Source organism: Pogoniulus pusillus, chromosome 5 (assembly GCF_015220805.1).
Source record: "Pogoniulus pusillus isolate bPogPus1 chromosome 5, bPogPus1.pri, whole genome shotgun sequence".
Lineage (NCBI taxonomy): Eukaryota > Metazoa > Chordata > Aves > Piciformes > Lybiidae > Pogoniulus > Pogoniulus pusillus.
Genome location: NC_087268.1, coordinates 40,282,000 through 40,298,295, shown reverse-complemented (window position 1 = coordinate 40,298,295; position 16,296 = coordinate 40,282,000). Strand labels below are relative to the sequence as shown.

General features: G+C 36.3%; 1 protein-coding gene across 2 annotated transcripts in view; it reads left to right on the top strand.

Moving 5' to 3' along the window:
• The window catches only part of IPO5 (importin 5), a 48,037-nt gene that overhangs the window by 5,615 nt on the left and 26,126 nt on the right, over window positions 1-16,296 (top strand). For both annotated transcript variants that reach the window (XM_064143864.1, XM_064143865.1), the window contains exons 3-9: window positions 5,126-5,318; window positions 5,815-5,917; window positions 6,077-6,173; window positions 7,601-7,705; window positions 10,896-11,018; window positions 11,110-11,230; window positions 14,651-14,738. In XM_064143864.1, coding sequence (XP_063999934.1) covers window positions 5,126-5,318; window positions 5,815-5,917; window positions 6,077-6,173; window positions 7,601-7,705; window positions 10,896-11,018; window positions 11,110-11,230; window positions 14,651-14,738 — 830 coding nt within the window. The remainder of the gene's footprint in view (window positions 1-5,125; window positions 5,319-5,814; window positions 5,918-6,076; window positions 6,174-7,600; window positions 7,706-10,895; window positions 11,019-11,109; window positions 11,231-14,650; window positions 14,739-16,296) is intronic.

The window sequence follows — 16,296 nt, the reverse complement described above, 5'->3', positions numbered from 1 at the left end:
AGGAACTGCTAAGCTTGCAAGATACTATAAGCTTCAGAGTCCCTTAAAAAACATTTGACTTTTTTGGTCCAAATCTAGAATTCTGCTAACAGCAGATGGATTGAGCACGTAGAATTTCTGAGCAATATTATAAAGAGAGCAGAAGTGTACTGTTTCTCTGGATAATGATCTCTTCCAATAGATGGTATTGAATTTAGAGGTAGATAGTATTTGTGCTTTTTTAATGCACAGAAGGGATTAGCTTACTGATGCTTATCTACCTACAAAGCTGTGTTCTTCTGACAGAATCTTTCAATATTATAATAGCAACTGGTTTCATAGAAGCTATGTAGTTTTCTCTCATTCCCCTCTGAGATGTTTCAAATGACTGAAACCTGTAGTGCAGTCTCCTGTTTAAATTTGCCATGGAAAATAAGATACACCACTGCTCGTGTACAATAGTCAGATAATAGTATGACTTGGAAGTCATGGCGACATTGCATATACTTGTTTTGAATACCTTTTGATAAGTCTTGAGTTAACGAAGTCATGGTTCTGTGAGATTATTCCCTTTGCCTCAGCTAAGGAAATAGTCCAGTCTAAAACTTGTTCAGAATCTCACCAATGACTTGACTTCCAACTTAATCAAGTGCAAGAAAAGATTTCACCTCTAGAAGCTGCCCTTATCAAAGACACCAGAAGTTAATATTTATAGAGTAACTTGGCATTTAACTCCACCAATGGATAAATCAATGAAAAGTTTAAAATGCTAGCTTATAACTTAAGTAGACATAAATGCTGGACTCAGAAAATCCTTGTTATTAAAACCTGCAAGCAGCTTCTCTTGCCTATAAATTTAAATAGATAGTAGCCTAATTGGAGTGTAAGTGAAGTTGCCTCTGTACTTGATGTGAACATTACATATAAATGTGCAAGGAGATGTTTTTTATATGTTCATTATAGTACTGATATCAGCAGTTAGGCATTTTGTGTCTGTATATGTTTTATGTACATCCAGATGTTAAGCAGAAGAATGGATACATCACCTGTGGATAGGGTTTTGGACTGGGTCTGTTCTCAGAGTACATTAAATATACCAACTCTGTTGAACACAGGCTGTTGGAAGAAGCCTTATAAATGTAAATATCCTTTGGCCAGGCTATGGAAAAGCTGAGTTCAGATTAATTTTAATCCTGAAGCCTCTGTATTGTTCCAGTGCAGTATAGAAGACAAGATTTGTGTGACTATTTGGACAGCTGGGGAAACCCTGACTCTGCAGTCTAGTAGTTAAGCCGTTTAAATGGAGAAACGTGGATTCACATCCTGCACCCAGAACCTATTGCATTTGACATGGAGAAAAAACATTAAGATCGATCAGAAATAAATCTTTAAAAAACCTGCGCAACAGTTTCTCTCCTAACCAAATGCCTAAAGTGGGAATAGCCACCTTTTCTCTCTATTCTCATTTATACTTTCCTGACAGCAGAGTAACAGTTCATAGAAGCAGAGGGAAATATCTGACTTAGTAGCTAAAACACTTCTATGAAGATAATATGCAGGTTTGTTCATCTCAGGCTGAGAAGGAACTTAAACTGAGATCTCCAACTTCCTGAATGTGTAGTCTCTCTGTTATGAACTTAGGGCTCTGTTACCTATGGAACTGCATGTTAAAGGGTTGAAAAAAGGTGATATATGTAAGCAGCTCGTCTCAGGAGTTAAAGGCTGTTCCTTTACAGTTTTGATTTACTGTATCTTAGAGAGGAACAGAAGTTCTGCATTTTAATCAGAAAGAAAAGTCCAGAAGTACTCTAAGTTAGGTAGTTTTGTTTTGTGTTCTTTAGTTAACTAATTTTGAGCCCTGTGAAATACAGTGAGAAATAATGTGTAAAACTATCTGTGCTGTACTCAGTAGCCCTCTTAGAGTGCTATAGCTTTATATTCTCTCTCTCCTTGTTGTTGTTACATGAAGGAGTTGCATTTCATAGTTTGAAAACTACTGCTATGGGCAGATTGCTATTCAGCATTCTGAGGGAAAGGAAGACAGCTCGTAGACTTATGATGCACTGCAATCCTGCCTCTTGAGTTTTATGTGGACCTTAGGCACTATGCTTTGAGTTCCACATTGGGCTGGATTCCTGAGGCTGTGCAAGTCCATCTTTGGACAATGTCCTAAATTTGATTGCTTCCATCCATGTGTATTTTACTCTTTAAACACTGAAAAGGATCTTACCAATACTTAGAAATATCCACAGGATGGAGATCAAGAAGATGGGACCAAACTCTTTTAGTGGTATCCAGGAACAGCATATGGGGCAATGAGCACAAATTGGAACACAGGGAGTTCCATCTGAATGTAAGGAAAAGCTACTTTGGGGTCGACAGACTACTGCAATGGGCTGCCCTTTTCTGGAGATGTTCATAACCTGCCTGGGTGCAATCCTGGGCAATGTGCTCTAGGAAAACTTGCTTTAAAAGGAGGTTTGGCCTCCTTTTAAGCCTTTGATCTCCAAAGTTCCTTTCCAACCTCTACCATTCTGTGAACAGTAAAACAAAAGTGGAAATCACTGTAACTGTGCTACTCAAGATGATCAGTATTTTTCTTAAAAAATACGTGGGATTGCCTGGGCACTTGAAATGCCATTGGAGAATGTGATATCTCTGTTGATGATTCTTCTCTGCCCAGCTCAGGTTGATTTTTCTTCTTATGCCTTGGTTCCATCATCTGAAAAATCCTGGAGCAATTTAAAAGCACCATGAACTCTATTAAGAAGTGGTATATTGAAATTTGAGTATTTTATATTAATAACTTAGATATTCCAGTTGTATGTGAGCACCTCAGTAATTTAGATACGCAGAAACACCCACTGCTAGGAGAGAATTCTGTTGTTGTTTTTTTAATGTTTCATTGGTAGGATAGAAGTTCTTTGGAGATGTGCAATTTATACTGTTCCTGTTCTCATTAAAAGCTCTGACTACTAAGTTGGAGAATTTTAAAATGCTTGTCTGGGTATGTATCATGTAATACTTAAGTATAAAATAGCCTTTGTTGTGTGTGAAAAAGGCATGATTTCTTTCTTAAAGTGGAAGAAACAGCCCCAGAGCTAATGTTAATCCAGCCATGTTCATCTTCATGATAATTAAATTGACAGTGGATATTTTCATATATAGGTGAATATCTTCTGAGGAAAATATGTCATTTATTATTAGAAGTCAGTTACTGCTTTGTAACTCTTTCAAACACTTGACTTTTTTTAGTGAATATGGGATTATTTTTTTTCTAAGATATTAACAATAACCAGGAGCTAATCTGTCTTGTGCTGATCTTGTATCTTTCTTAATGCCCTGTTATTTGTGTTTTTATGTAGCAATCGGTCTGTGCTTTTCAGCCTTTTAAAAATTTCATTTAAACTCTTCAGAGGTGGAAATTCTTCTTTGAGACTTTGCTCTATGAAAACAATCTCTATTTCCTATATGGCCACCTATTATTACTTAGGAAAGGAATTAATATAATGTGAGTTCAGTCATCATCACATGTCAGAATATGCACAGAAAGACAATGCCATAAGGGAAGCTATTGCAATAGTTTGTGCCTTTTGTCCCAGCAAATTTACTCTCCAGTCAAGGCTTCTCCTGTGTAAATTCACTGTACTAATGAGAAGTTTAACCTTTCTCAGTATTTGTACTTCTAGGGATGGAAGAAGGAAAGATGTTGTGGTACCATTTAAAGTTTTGGGGATTCCCAGAAGCAATGGGGAGAGTCTCCTTAAATCACGTTCCCCCATTTGGTTGCCTACTGATAGAGAACCTTGTCTTACGGTGGGAGCTGCATCCCTATTCCTACATATGTGGTGGCTTTGATCCAGACTGGAGCTGTTGAAGAGGAAAGATCTAGATTAAGGTCCAATTCTAGTCCCTCCTTTCTGCTGATATAGAGACAGTTGATATGTAGAACTCTTTAGACATATATGAGAGAGATCTGGAAAAGAGAGCCTGAAGTCTGCAGAACATAACAAGAATAATTTCTTGAGTGATATTGTAGCAATATCCAATTTTTACAGGATACATTTGGAGTAGAGACTTTGCAGCATTTTGTTTCTCATCTTTAGACTACACTGTATTAATACAACTGAGAAAGCTTTTGGAATTTGGCTTAGTCAATGAGCAGCAGAACTTAGTTTTTTTAAATTCCAAAGGCTGTTATAAATGAAACGGGCATTCATTCAAGTACATGTTAAGTAAGAATCTCTTAGGAATAAAAAAGTGCATGCTGTATTGGATTTTTGTTTGTTTTGGTGCATTAGTGCAAGATTTTGCTACGTGTGTTAATCTTCAGAAGTTTGTGGTGGCGTATGTCCTTCTGGAAATACTGGTTAGCAAATGTCCTATTTACGAAGTTATTCAGAGTGCTTTAATGTGTCTTTTTGCCTTCACTGTATATGTTGGTCTATCAATGTTGAATTACTTAGCCACGTTTTTTGCTTCTAGTTCTTGTATGTAAATGATACTGTTGTAGAACTGCTGTACACAAGCAGGAAGCATAGAAGATTGTAATATGTGATATTGAGGTTCCTGTGCTCAGATTGGAGTTTGAAGAAGAATTTTTCATCGTAGGTGTGTGAAAAGCTGAAAGCTCTGGATTGTTGTTCAGAGTAGAATTTTATCTGCCCAAATCTGATTCTAGGCTAGCATAAAGTTTGGTTGTCTGAGAAAGTGAAGCAGGTTATTTATCAGACCAAGTTATCCACTGTAACTTGTTAATCTGAAGAAACCCCAAACCATCTGGATTATAATTTTAACCATTTGAAAGAGAAAGAAAACATGACTGGACATCTTTCAATAATACAGCCAAGTTCGTAATTTACCATGTAATATGCCCAAGGGTCAACTCTAGAAAAAGACCTGAATGCCTCAGTGAATTTAATGATTATTTATTTGAAAAGATATAATTATCAGAGTAAACCAATGTTTCTTAGCTGTGTTTTTACTTACTTCCATAATGGTCATCTGGTACTTGAGAGCTATTTAATTCACCAAATCACTTTGCACAGTGAAAGCTGAGCATTGGTGAGCGTGATGTCAATTGTCTTCATCCTCATAAAAGCATGATTATCATATCAAAACACTAACATATTTTCTTACTCAATAGGCAAGACAAATGGCAGCAGTCCTTCTAAGGCGTCTTTTGTCTTCGGCTTTCGAAGAAATTTATCCGGCTCTCTCAGCTGATGATCAGACCTCCATCAAAAGTGGATTGCTACTGATTATTCAGTTGGAAACACAGTCCAGTATGCGGAAAAAAATCTGTGACATTGTTGCTGAGTTGGCCAGGAACTTAATAGGTACTTGTGTATAAGCTGATATTATGGTAAAATGTCTGTATATATATTGATAGCCGATACGTTCTCCTCTCTTTATTCTGTAGTCTTTATGTAAAGGTTTGTGCATTATGTACTAATTTCATGGTTTAAAATAAACCCTATTTGCTTCCATTACACTTAATTAGATAAAAATAACTCTGCTTTTTAAATTACTTGAGTTTAAGTGAGATTGTATTACGACTTAGAAATCCACCTTTGTTTAATTTCTCATGAATGTTATGCCGAACTTCTGCATCAGTTTCTTTTTGGAGTGCTGTTATATATATAGCAGTAAATGGAAAGCCTCATCTTTTCCTGAATGCCTTTAGATTTAACATTTCAGACATAGATTATACAGTGATTTGGACTCATCTTCAGATAAGCTTTCTTGAAATTGATTTTGATAGTGCACCTGCACAACTGAGATTTAACCAGTTTTATGTTTGCTTATCCTAAAACGTTGTTGTGTTTAATCTAGATGAAGATGGCAACAACCAGTGGCCAGAAGTTCTGAAATTTTTATTTGACTCTGTTAGCTCTCAGAACATGGGACTGCGTGAGGCTGCTCTCCATATCTTCTGGTAAGCTTTCAGAATTTGCTATGTTTTTACAGATTAGATAAATCATGTCTATAAAATGTAGTAAAAACTGTCAGAACTGAATTATTAAGCAATCATGTGTTTATCCTGTCAGGTTAAACTGCATGACTTTCAATTGTCTTAGTCTTTTCTTATCCTTAGGAATTTTCCTGGGATTTTTGGGAATCAGCAGCAACACTATTTGGAGGTCATTAAGAGAATGCTTGTTCAATGTATGCAAGATCAAGAGCATCCATCAGTAAGATCTTTGGTTTTTTTTTTATTTTAATATGTCCTGAATATAGAAGCTTACTTGTCTCAAACATAAAGGTTTAAACAAACTGTACATTCTAACTAGAGAAGTTCATTACATGAGACTGATCTACAGATGAAGTTTTTGCTATGCCTGCTGCAAAACAAAAGGGTCAGACCTTGTGGTCCAAAAGCTAGGTGCCTGACTCTCATTTGGGCTGCTTAGACTCGAACTCTTCCCTAGTCATTGTGCTTGGAGAAACCTAATTGTAAGACACTGGCCAAGTTAGCCCAGAGAAGTGGTAGATGTCCCTGCTCTGAGCCACCTGCTGAAGTTCCAGTTGTCCTGACGGCTGCAGGGGCATTGGATCAGATGGCCTTTAAACCTCCCTTCCAACCCAAACTATTCTGTGATTCTATGTGGGTGGCCCAAAGCAGAGCCAGGTATTTTTAACCACCAGTTTGAAAGGTCAGAAACTCTTTGTTAAAGTTCTCTTTTTGGCCCTTATATAACAGTATAGCTACATAGTATCTCTACGCAGTATGTCTCAAACTGTTTATGTGGCAGGTCCTTGAACTGTTGGTGTATGCTTTGCTGAAAGGACATATATCGAGCCTTAGTTATTTGGAAGGCTTCAGATTGTTGATTTGTGCAGGCAGTTGTACTTGGAAAATTTTCCTCTTTTTGAAAATGCTGGGCTATGACAGGAAACCCTGCTGTGGAATATGGATTCAGTTTGCTGCTGCCCTATGAATTACTTTTTCTGATCTTTGAAAGACAACAGGGTAATGTTTTTCCAAAGTACCACAAGTCATGCTCTTAAAGAATCACGTTTGAGCATGCTTCTTTTAAAAAAATGGGACTTTGATGCTTACATACACATTTGAAACTGGGATGGAAGTTGAAAAGAATATTTTTTATTATTTTTTGTTTTAAACCCATACAACCTAAACCACCAAAACAAACAAATGAAGACCCAAAAACAAACCTTAGGGAATACTTGTCACCTTGTAATGTGATAAGCTTTTCTTATATTGTGGAGAACTTTAGATGCTGAAGATCTCTGACTAGATTCAATGATCTTACAGGTCTTTTTCAATCTAGATGATTCTTTTATCTTCATTATTGCTTCGCCTTAATTTGCAGTAAGATGTAAAATCCCATATTAAAAATAAATTGCTACATCTACCAGGAAAATGTAGAAGTGATGTTGTAGTACCAAATACAGTCCTTTTAAAAGAAAACAAAGACATATTGCATTATTAGTTCACACAGAATCTCGAGGCTGGAAGGGACCAACCTCCCTGCCAGAGCAGGATCACCTATTGCAGATCACACAGGAACGTATTCAGACGGGTTTTGAATATCTCCATAGAGGGAGACTCCACAGTTCTTCAGTCATATTTCTTTCTCCAATTCTGTCTGTCTTCTAGATCAAGACTCTGTCTGCTAGAGCTGCAGCTGCTTTTGTCCTCGCTAATGAGCACAATCTTCCTCTTCTTAAACATTTTTCAGACTTGCTACCTGGAATATTGCAGGTAAGAAATCACAGAAATAAGCATGCCATTACTATCTGTATTGACTGTAACTGGATGTAAATTATAGCTCTGCAAATTTGTGTAGTATATTTTGCTGAGACCTGAATTATCTGTATCTGGGTTAGCCTGACATCAGTCACCAGTAAGATACAGTGGAAACTGATAAGAAATTTTGTAAGCACAAGGTTACTGATAGGATAGTAAGGATGGTAGTTCAGTGCTGATTAATTTATTCAGTGTTATCTAGATAAATGAATTAAAATTCTTTGAGGTATTTAACTCAAACCCATACAACTCATATATTAACCCTGATATTGAAATATACTTTAAATGTGGGCTACTTGAAATTTCAGGTAATCATTAATTGGGAAATTCATTGCCCTATGATAACCTTCTATGTCTTCAACTTAGTATAAAGTGTGGAATTATCCTGGACAAAGATTTTTCAGAGTAAGAACAACTATCTGGACAGATGATCTCTATTGTTTAATAAATTAGGAACTTGTGAACAAAATATCTTTTTAAGCTTCATATAATTTCTGAGGCTGGGTTAGATCTCTCTTATGATGGATTAATCTGCAAAAAAAGTTGTAATTCTAATATAAGTTTTCTTATTTTTGGAGGGGAAGACTCCTGTAAACCAAACCAGAGATGGCAATTAGTTCTGAAGAGTAACCATTTCATAGTAGAGTTCTTTCTCTGTCAAGAAAAAGTAGAAATAATAAAGTAGCTGTGATAGCAGTCATAGTGAACTTTCAGTGATTTCTCTTTTTATTTTAAGTTAGGCTAAATTTAAGCTAAAGGTTGACAACTTTTTGCTACAGTCAGTACAGCAGATTAAGTGTAAGCTAGACCTCGTCTGTGTGTTCTTTGTGGCAAGCTGGAAAAATAGAAAATCTAGTTTACTAGTTTCTATAACTAATGGAATTTTGATTGATCTTGAATAGAGACTGGGAGAAATTTATTAGATTCAACTGAACTTAAAAATGGGCTCTAGTACGTACAAGATAAGTTTTGAGGTCACTGTTGTTGGTTAGTCCCTGTCTGGTAATAACAATTACATGGTTCAGGTATTGTGACTGAGACAACCTTGGCTACTGAGTCTGGTATGAGTGGGAGTGAGGCAGGATTTGAGATGGGCATGCCATTAGTCTTGATGTTTGCCAGTTTAGTATGCTGTTTTTAGACTTCAAACTAGTAGCCCACCTTGATGTTCAGTGCTACTATTTTAGGCTGTAAAAACACATGCACTTTGCTTACATTCATAGGCTTTATTTTGCACATACAATGCACAGAACTATGCTACAAAATCTGTCCTTGTGAAGTACTTATTAAGAAAAGTACTAGGTTTGCAGGCTATGGTAACACAAGATAGATATGAAGATCTGAGTTTATAAATAGGAAATGGGATGTGTTAGAATAGTCATGAGTGACCTTTGGAAGCAGTTGGGATGATTTTTTTTTTTTCTGTTGAAGTTTATTTTGCTGAAATATCAACATGTTAGAAAAGCCCAAAATCAAGCTCTGAGTTCAGTCCTTTCTGTGCAGTATTTCTAACAGTTGTGTCAGAAGCTGAACTTTCAGAACTAAAAGCTGGAGTTTGTAGTCAAGAGATTTATCTTACAGTGGGAGTTAAAGCAGCTGGGAACTTCAGCTGACTTCTCTGGTTAGTGTTCGATGGTCTAGAAGAGTGCCTCTGCCTTTTAGGGCTCACTGTCCACTTGAAACTTCCTTTTTCAGAAAGCCTATCAAAGTTGCAGTAGGTGTAAAAGTATTTTACCAAAACGTCCAGTAAATGCTGCGTTATCCTTTGCCAGAAGCAAGTGGTAACTATTAGTCCAAAAGGCCTTAATCAAGACAAGTGGTTCTTTTCTGTTCTGTGTGTCTTTTGAGTTGTGCTTTTTTTATTCCCCAGAATATTTATGATATTAGATGCTGCTACTTCTGTGTTGATAGTGTGGGCTCTTGGGGCGTTGTAAGAAGTGTTGGATGCTAGACCTAAGGTTAAAAACCAGCTAACTATTGTCTTGAAAAAAAATTCTACATAGGAAGACATCAAATACTCCAATGAAAGTTCATTTCAAAGCTCCAAAATTGTGTTTAAAGACTTCATTTTCTTTGGAGATTTGGGATTTTGTGTTCTACTTCTAAAAGAGTTTTAATACAGTTGAATAACTGAGTCTGATGTTTTGTTACCAGATTATCCATATGATGAGTTAAAAGTAAATTTTAAGTTACCTTTCAGAATGTAGCTAAGAATTAGGAAGGATACTTGCAAAAGTATGATTCACACCTCCCCACCCCATATCTTGTGTCCTGTGGCTGAAGGCTGAATGGTCTGCTCTTGGTGGCTCTTCAGAGTCTCTGGGAAAAAAATATTTAATCCTGAGACTGATAGTGTTTGTAAACTTGAGCTATTCAAAGCTGTTCTCATGGAATGGGAAGAAAGAAGTTAGGCTTATTTTTCTTCTTTTGTGCAGAGTTACTTTGAGGAGGTTTTCTTTATTTGAAATGGATTTTGAAGCAGTGCTTGTGAAAACAGTATGATGTGTGACCTTAATTTTTTCCATCTACTCAGATTTTAAACTAATAAATGTTGTTAGTTTTCACCATTAACATGATGAAGCATAACTAGAAGTTTGGGACTCTGCGTAGTCTCTTTGAATTCATGTACACCAACTACCCTAGCAGGGTCCCACCCTAGGATTCTGCTGAAAATACAAAGTCCAAGTGAAGGCCTCCAATCAGTCTTTCGTTGGTTTTCAGGTTATAGTTTGAGCTTAGTGTCTCAGGAGAGTGAGCCCTACCTCAATTCACATCTCAATTCTCTTCCAACCCATCACCTCAAGTCATATATATATTTTTTTCTTAAACTGGTTTTCATTGTTGCTGAGCTGGCCACCTTCTGAAGTTACTTCATTCTTTAGAATTGTCTTCTTGGTCCTTATTGTCTTGATTCTACTTGAATCTGCTGGATTCAGCTAGTTCTTTGTTAGCAGCATTAGTTTTATCAAAATGTTTACCTGGGTTAGTTCTTGTGGTTTAAGGCTTGGAGTAGCTATTAATGCTAAGCCACTAATGCTAAAAGAGAGCCAGTAATGCAGTTACTCATATTTCTTCTCTAACAGTGGTTCTGTTCATAGTGGTGTCTGTTTTTATTTAATCTTGCCTTCGTCTTATCTCTTTATAGGTTGTAAATGAGTCCTGTTATGAAAATGATGATTCAGTCTTGAAATCTCTTGTAGAAATCGCAGATTCTGCCCCAAAGTATTTACGAGCACATTTAGAACCTACATTGCAACTAAGTCTGAAGGTAAAGCTAGCAGTGTCCGTTTGGTTTTAAATCACTCTTTCCACCCCAAAACTTCTGTTCTAATCATTTGCTCTCACCTTCTGGATTGTAGTTGTGTGCAGATGCCAGTCTCAGTAATATGCAGCGTCAGTTGGCACTTGAAGTAATTGTGACCTTATCAGAAACTGCTGCTGCTATGCTGAGGAGAAATACAAACATTGTTGCACAAGCCAGTAAGTATTTTGTTTTCTTTGAAACATCTTGCTTTACAGCTTAAACTGAATTTGCAGATGGTCAGTGGCAAAACCATGTCTAACTCAGTTTACTAATGCTGCTGTCTTTAGGTGACATTGAATTGAGTTTTCTTAGGGAGAAAGCCCCTTCTTATTATGACTCTTTGTGAATTAATCTGTGTTTATGTAGCTACCAACCATTTGAATAAAAATGCAGTAGGATTTTCATCAAGTGATGCCAAGGAAAATACTACTTTCATGTTTTTCTGCTGGATTTGAAAATTTGTACTGTAAAAAAAAAAAAGTAGCAAAAAAATGGTGCATTTAGTTCTAAAATTTTATGTTTGAAGCTGTGTACGCCAGATACTTTGTGGGGCTGGCAGCTGAAGACTGAAGGAATTTGGCATGCATGTTAAACTTCAGTGTTGAGTTCAGTTAAAACTGTGATTTGAAAATCAGATTCTTAAATGCTTGGAAATTGTCTAATTATACTATTTAACATGCAGATTGTAAACTCTTTGGAAGGCATGTTGTTATCATGCATTATTATTTGAGACAATAAAAATAACTGTCTTCTGCAGCCCCCCATCCGCATTGCTCTACGCACTGATATTTCTCTGCCTTCTACCTTCTGTCTATTGCTTTGAGTAGCCAGACACAGCAGTGTAACTTTGTGAAAAGGTTCTTTTTCCTCCCTGTCACACTTGTATTTATCTAGATTCTTGCCTGTTTTCTAAGACTTGCATAAAAACAGTCCATTTAAAGGTAACTTTTGTCACTTGTGCTCAGGCTGGCTAAAGTAAAATAATCATAAAACTTCTGAAAATGTACACTAGATCTACTTGGCTTAATTATTTAAACTATTGACTAAAAAATTACTTTATTTGTAGAATATTTTTTCAGACTATATATTTGTAATGTTTATAATGCTATGTTTTCACTCTATCCTGTAGCTTGTTGGAACATTAACACTGGACAATTGCTGTCTCTGAAATCATTTCAAGTTTATCTGGGCAGGCAGCATATCTCTTTAAAATGTATTAGTTTTTTATTAGGTTGCTTGTTGCTGATTGGGAATGAAATATTTGTATGAAGATAAGGCCCTATTGTTTGCATTCCATTGTAAAATTGCATTTTAATATTAATGCATCACTAAGGTGAAAGACATTTATTTGGCAGACAAAGTAAAACAGTTGTGTTCAGAGAATGATAAAAAGGATCAGTTTTGTCTTGGTTTTGTGCCTTAGATAGAAAAGGCTTTCTGTTTTCTTTCAACTAAAACATTAGATCATTTGATCTTCACAACCAGAACTGTAACTTAGACCAAGTTGTCATCAAACATGTCATGGTTTCACTAAACATGATACAGATTTAGGAGTAAGTTGGTGTCCTGCATACCAGTTATTTGCTCAGGAATTCTTTGTGCGTTCAAGCACATTTTCTTGAGATCAGTATTCAGGATAGCAGAGTGTTTTATTGCTCTTTGCCTAGAAATTAGAGCTGTACCTAATCTTTGCTTGTAGCTTTGCTCAGTCTCCAGAAAATGGAGAGTGAATGCATGCTCTGACAAGAGGCAAGCTTAGTGGACTCATCCATGTTTGTAAATAGTCCATATATAGGAAATAGTTAAATTTTGAGGACTTGTTAGGGCAATGTTGAAATTTCAGTGTGCATTTTGACATTTAAAAAAATTTCTTTGTGAAATTCTGTTTTTCCTCACAACCACATTCATATCAAGAAGAAATAACACATCTATAAGCTTTTGCAGCTCCTAAATACAATGATGTCCAGACAGTTTTGGATGGCTGTTCTCAGCCTTGCTTGATTTTTGGTTTAGGACATAGTTTTTGGAACAACATAGCATTTATGGCAGATAATGGCTCACTTTCATGTTTCAAAGGTGCAATCATACTTTGTTTTCATGTGTGTGATTATGAGTGTCTGAAAGCTTCTGGGCTATAAACTTATTTTGGGGTTTTTTTGAGGAAAATCTTTTCAGTGACAAGTATATAGAATTTTGATGTGAGCATCATGCTGGAGAATTCATAGTGCCCACTGATTTATTTTGATACATATATAAAAGTTTTTTGAAGGTTTTTGCAGCCATGGTATAATCTTTGAAGATAAATAGCTACTTTAAGCAAATCTTTTTCTTGATGCTTGCCTCACAATGCTATGGGTGATTAAATATTTCCTTGTTATCACTTGATCAAGTTTCTCATTTGTTCAGATACATGGTGAGGTGAGTTTGCTTGAGGTTGTGCCTCTGTTGTAGACTATAACTGTTGTAGTGCAAACATACTTGGCAATTCACCAGTTGCAGTATGCCTGATTTGATGTAGTAAATTTCATCACAAACATGAATTGCCTACGGAAGGCCTTCTGATTTTTGAGGCAGGCTGCAGTAGAGGACAGTTAATTATGATGCTGATCTTCAAGGTGTGTGGTAGACGGTCCTTAAAAGATTCTTACAGCTCAGAAGTTGAGTGTTTGATTGAAAACTTCCATTTCCAGGACAAAGTGACACTTCTTTGAATAAGTGAACTTGAATTCACTTGATTAGCCTGAGCAGCTCTTGTAATGAGAAGCAAAGGATACTCAAGAGCCCTTTACTTTGCTCTGAAAGTACAAGGTGTACTTTTCATACCTTGAGCTTCTAAACTGCACAGGAATATTGCAGTCTTACAGCAGACAAATCACTGTGCTTCTTCCTCCTGTGAGAACAACTCAGTAAGTGTTACTTGTTGCATAGTAGCTGTACGTTACGATAAAGGTAATAATGTCTATAAAGTCTTCATAGTGAGAAGAGCAGAAAGAATTGATTTACAGAGGAAAAAGCAGAAAACTGGAAGATTACTATGTGCAAGATATTTTCATGCTACAAAACAAGTTTACACTAAGTGGAGAAAAGTCTGAAAAAGTAAAGCTTTATGCTAAGTGGTCGCTGTGCCTGTAGCTAACAAAAATTATCATGGTAGAAAAACTCAGGGTTGAGTATTAATCTTCTGTAATGTATGTAGTCTTTTAATCAGTAAATGTCCAAGGGATGATTTCAGAGTTTCAGTAAAATGAAGGAAGTAAAAAACACGTAGTACTCCTTTTTTAACTCCTTCAAGGAACTTAGACTTTATTGAGGAATTCTTGCAACCTTCATGCTCAAAAAAATAAAATCTTGCATTACACTTGAGTCTTGGTAAGAAAAACACTCAACTATTTTTGTACTCTTAATTCAAATTTCTTAAAATACTTCCCCAAAAGTGTATTCTGAGTTATTGACTGGTACAGTTTGACAAGACTTGTTTATCTCTTACTGGAAGAGAAGTTGTTTTTCTTCAGTGATTTTAACTTCAGAAGTTAAAATTTGTGCTTGTTGTTTGAGAGTTAAGAAGTCAACTTAAGTTTAAAACTTTTTTTTTTCAGTTCCTCAGATGCTAGCAATGATGGTTGACCTAGAAGATGATGAAGATTGGGCAAATGCAGATGAGCTTGAAGACGATGATTTTGACAGGTAATTATAAAACTAGGTCTTCTAATGTATTACCAAGACTGTGTAACTAAAGGCAGCTTTTTAAGTGCAGGATGCTAATGACTGCAGTGCATTAACTGCTCAAGTAACTCCTAATTTTGTCCCCTTGGTCGTGAGCAGTATATGCAGCTGTTCTCAGATAGTTCATGTAGGTTATTTAGGTACTGTTCACTGTTAGAAAATTCTTTCAATATTCATGTATTGCTGTAACTCTACAAGTTCCATGTCTTCTTGTCTGCTGTTTTGCACTGTTTAAATTTTTCTAACTTGTTTCTTCTGTCATTTACATTGCTCAGAAGTCAGTGCTTCCTGACTCTTTAAATTGACAGCTTATCTTGACATTAACTGGAACCAGAGCTGAAGGATACTGACCTGTTTAATCATCTGCAACCAATCTTTTCTGTATCTATGCCCTGAAAAGGTGCCATTAAAGAAAGCAGCTGCCAGGTTTTGAAAGGACATCAGAATGTATAGTGAAATACCTTGCTGGATTTCATCTAGCTCAAAAATACAGTGATTTTGCTATTGCTTTTAATCCCTTGGTAGTATGACTTATCTGAATAACTTATTTTATGTCACAGGTGAGAAACACTGGACTAGGTCTAAATTTCTGATTTGATCATTTCTGGTACACTTCTGTGAAGACACAGATGTTGATTTACCAGCCTAGATGCTCTTTTTGCCACATCTGGCATTTCCTTCAAATCTCTAATTAGTATTTTGGAATTACTTGTAACAGAACACTTCCAGATCTCCATAGGAAGATAGGTAGTAGAAGTTGATTTACCATCGAACTGGATAGCAATTTCTAGGTATCAGGAATATAAAGCTACTTGCAAAACCAATGCATGGGAATTTTATGAAGTAACCTGTTTAATCTCTGCTTGCCTTGAAATACTTCTTTTTATTGTTGATGTTCTTCTTGATTATGGAATTGAAAGTAAACTGTCCTTCCTTGCCTCTCTCAAGTGGTAGACCATGGCAGATCCTTTTAACTTGTTGCATTTCCTTGACTTCTAATATTTTGCCATACAGGCAGAATATGAATTCATTGCATTCAGGTTTGGCAAGCATTTGAATCTCTTCATTAAGTTAAATTTCAAGGGGAAACAATGTTAGAGTTAAGTCCTGATCAGTCTTTTCAGGGTGTGGAAGTTTACTGAGATATAGCCTGTTTTAGGCAGTTTACTAAGTCCTCTGAATCATCCACTTGAGGTATGCCAATTTCTCTTGTCAGCTGAGTAACTTTGTTCTTCTAAACAAACTACATTAGTTTTCTGGATTTTAGAGTAAAGATTTTTCCCTTCTTTTACAAATTGCAAGTAGAGTGAGCAAAGGTAGGAAAGCCAATTGCTCTCAGCAACCTTAGTCTGAAGGAGAAGTGTAGTTTCTTTGGCCCTCGAAGTGACAGGAGAGAGCCCGAACATGTCCAAATAGTGTACAGCTGCTGGGCTCTGGTTGGTATTTGTGTGGTGTTAGTTTTTTCTTTTAGGAGGCTGTCTCATGTTACCATATGTTTTCTACCACGAAGCTCACCTTT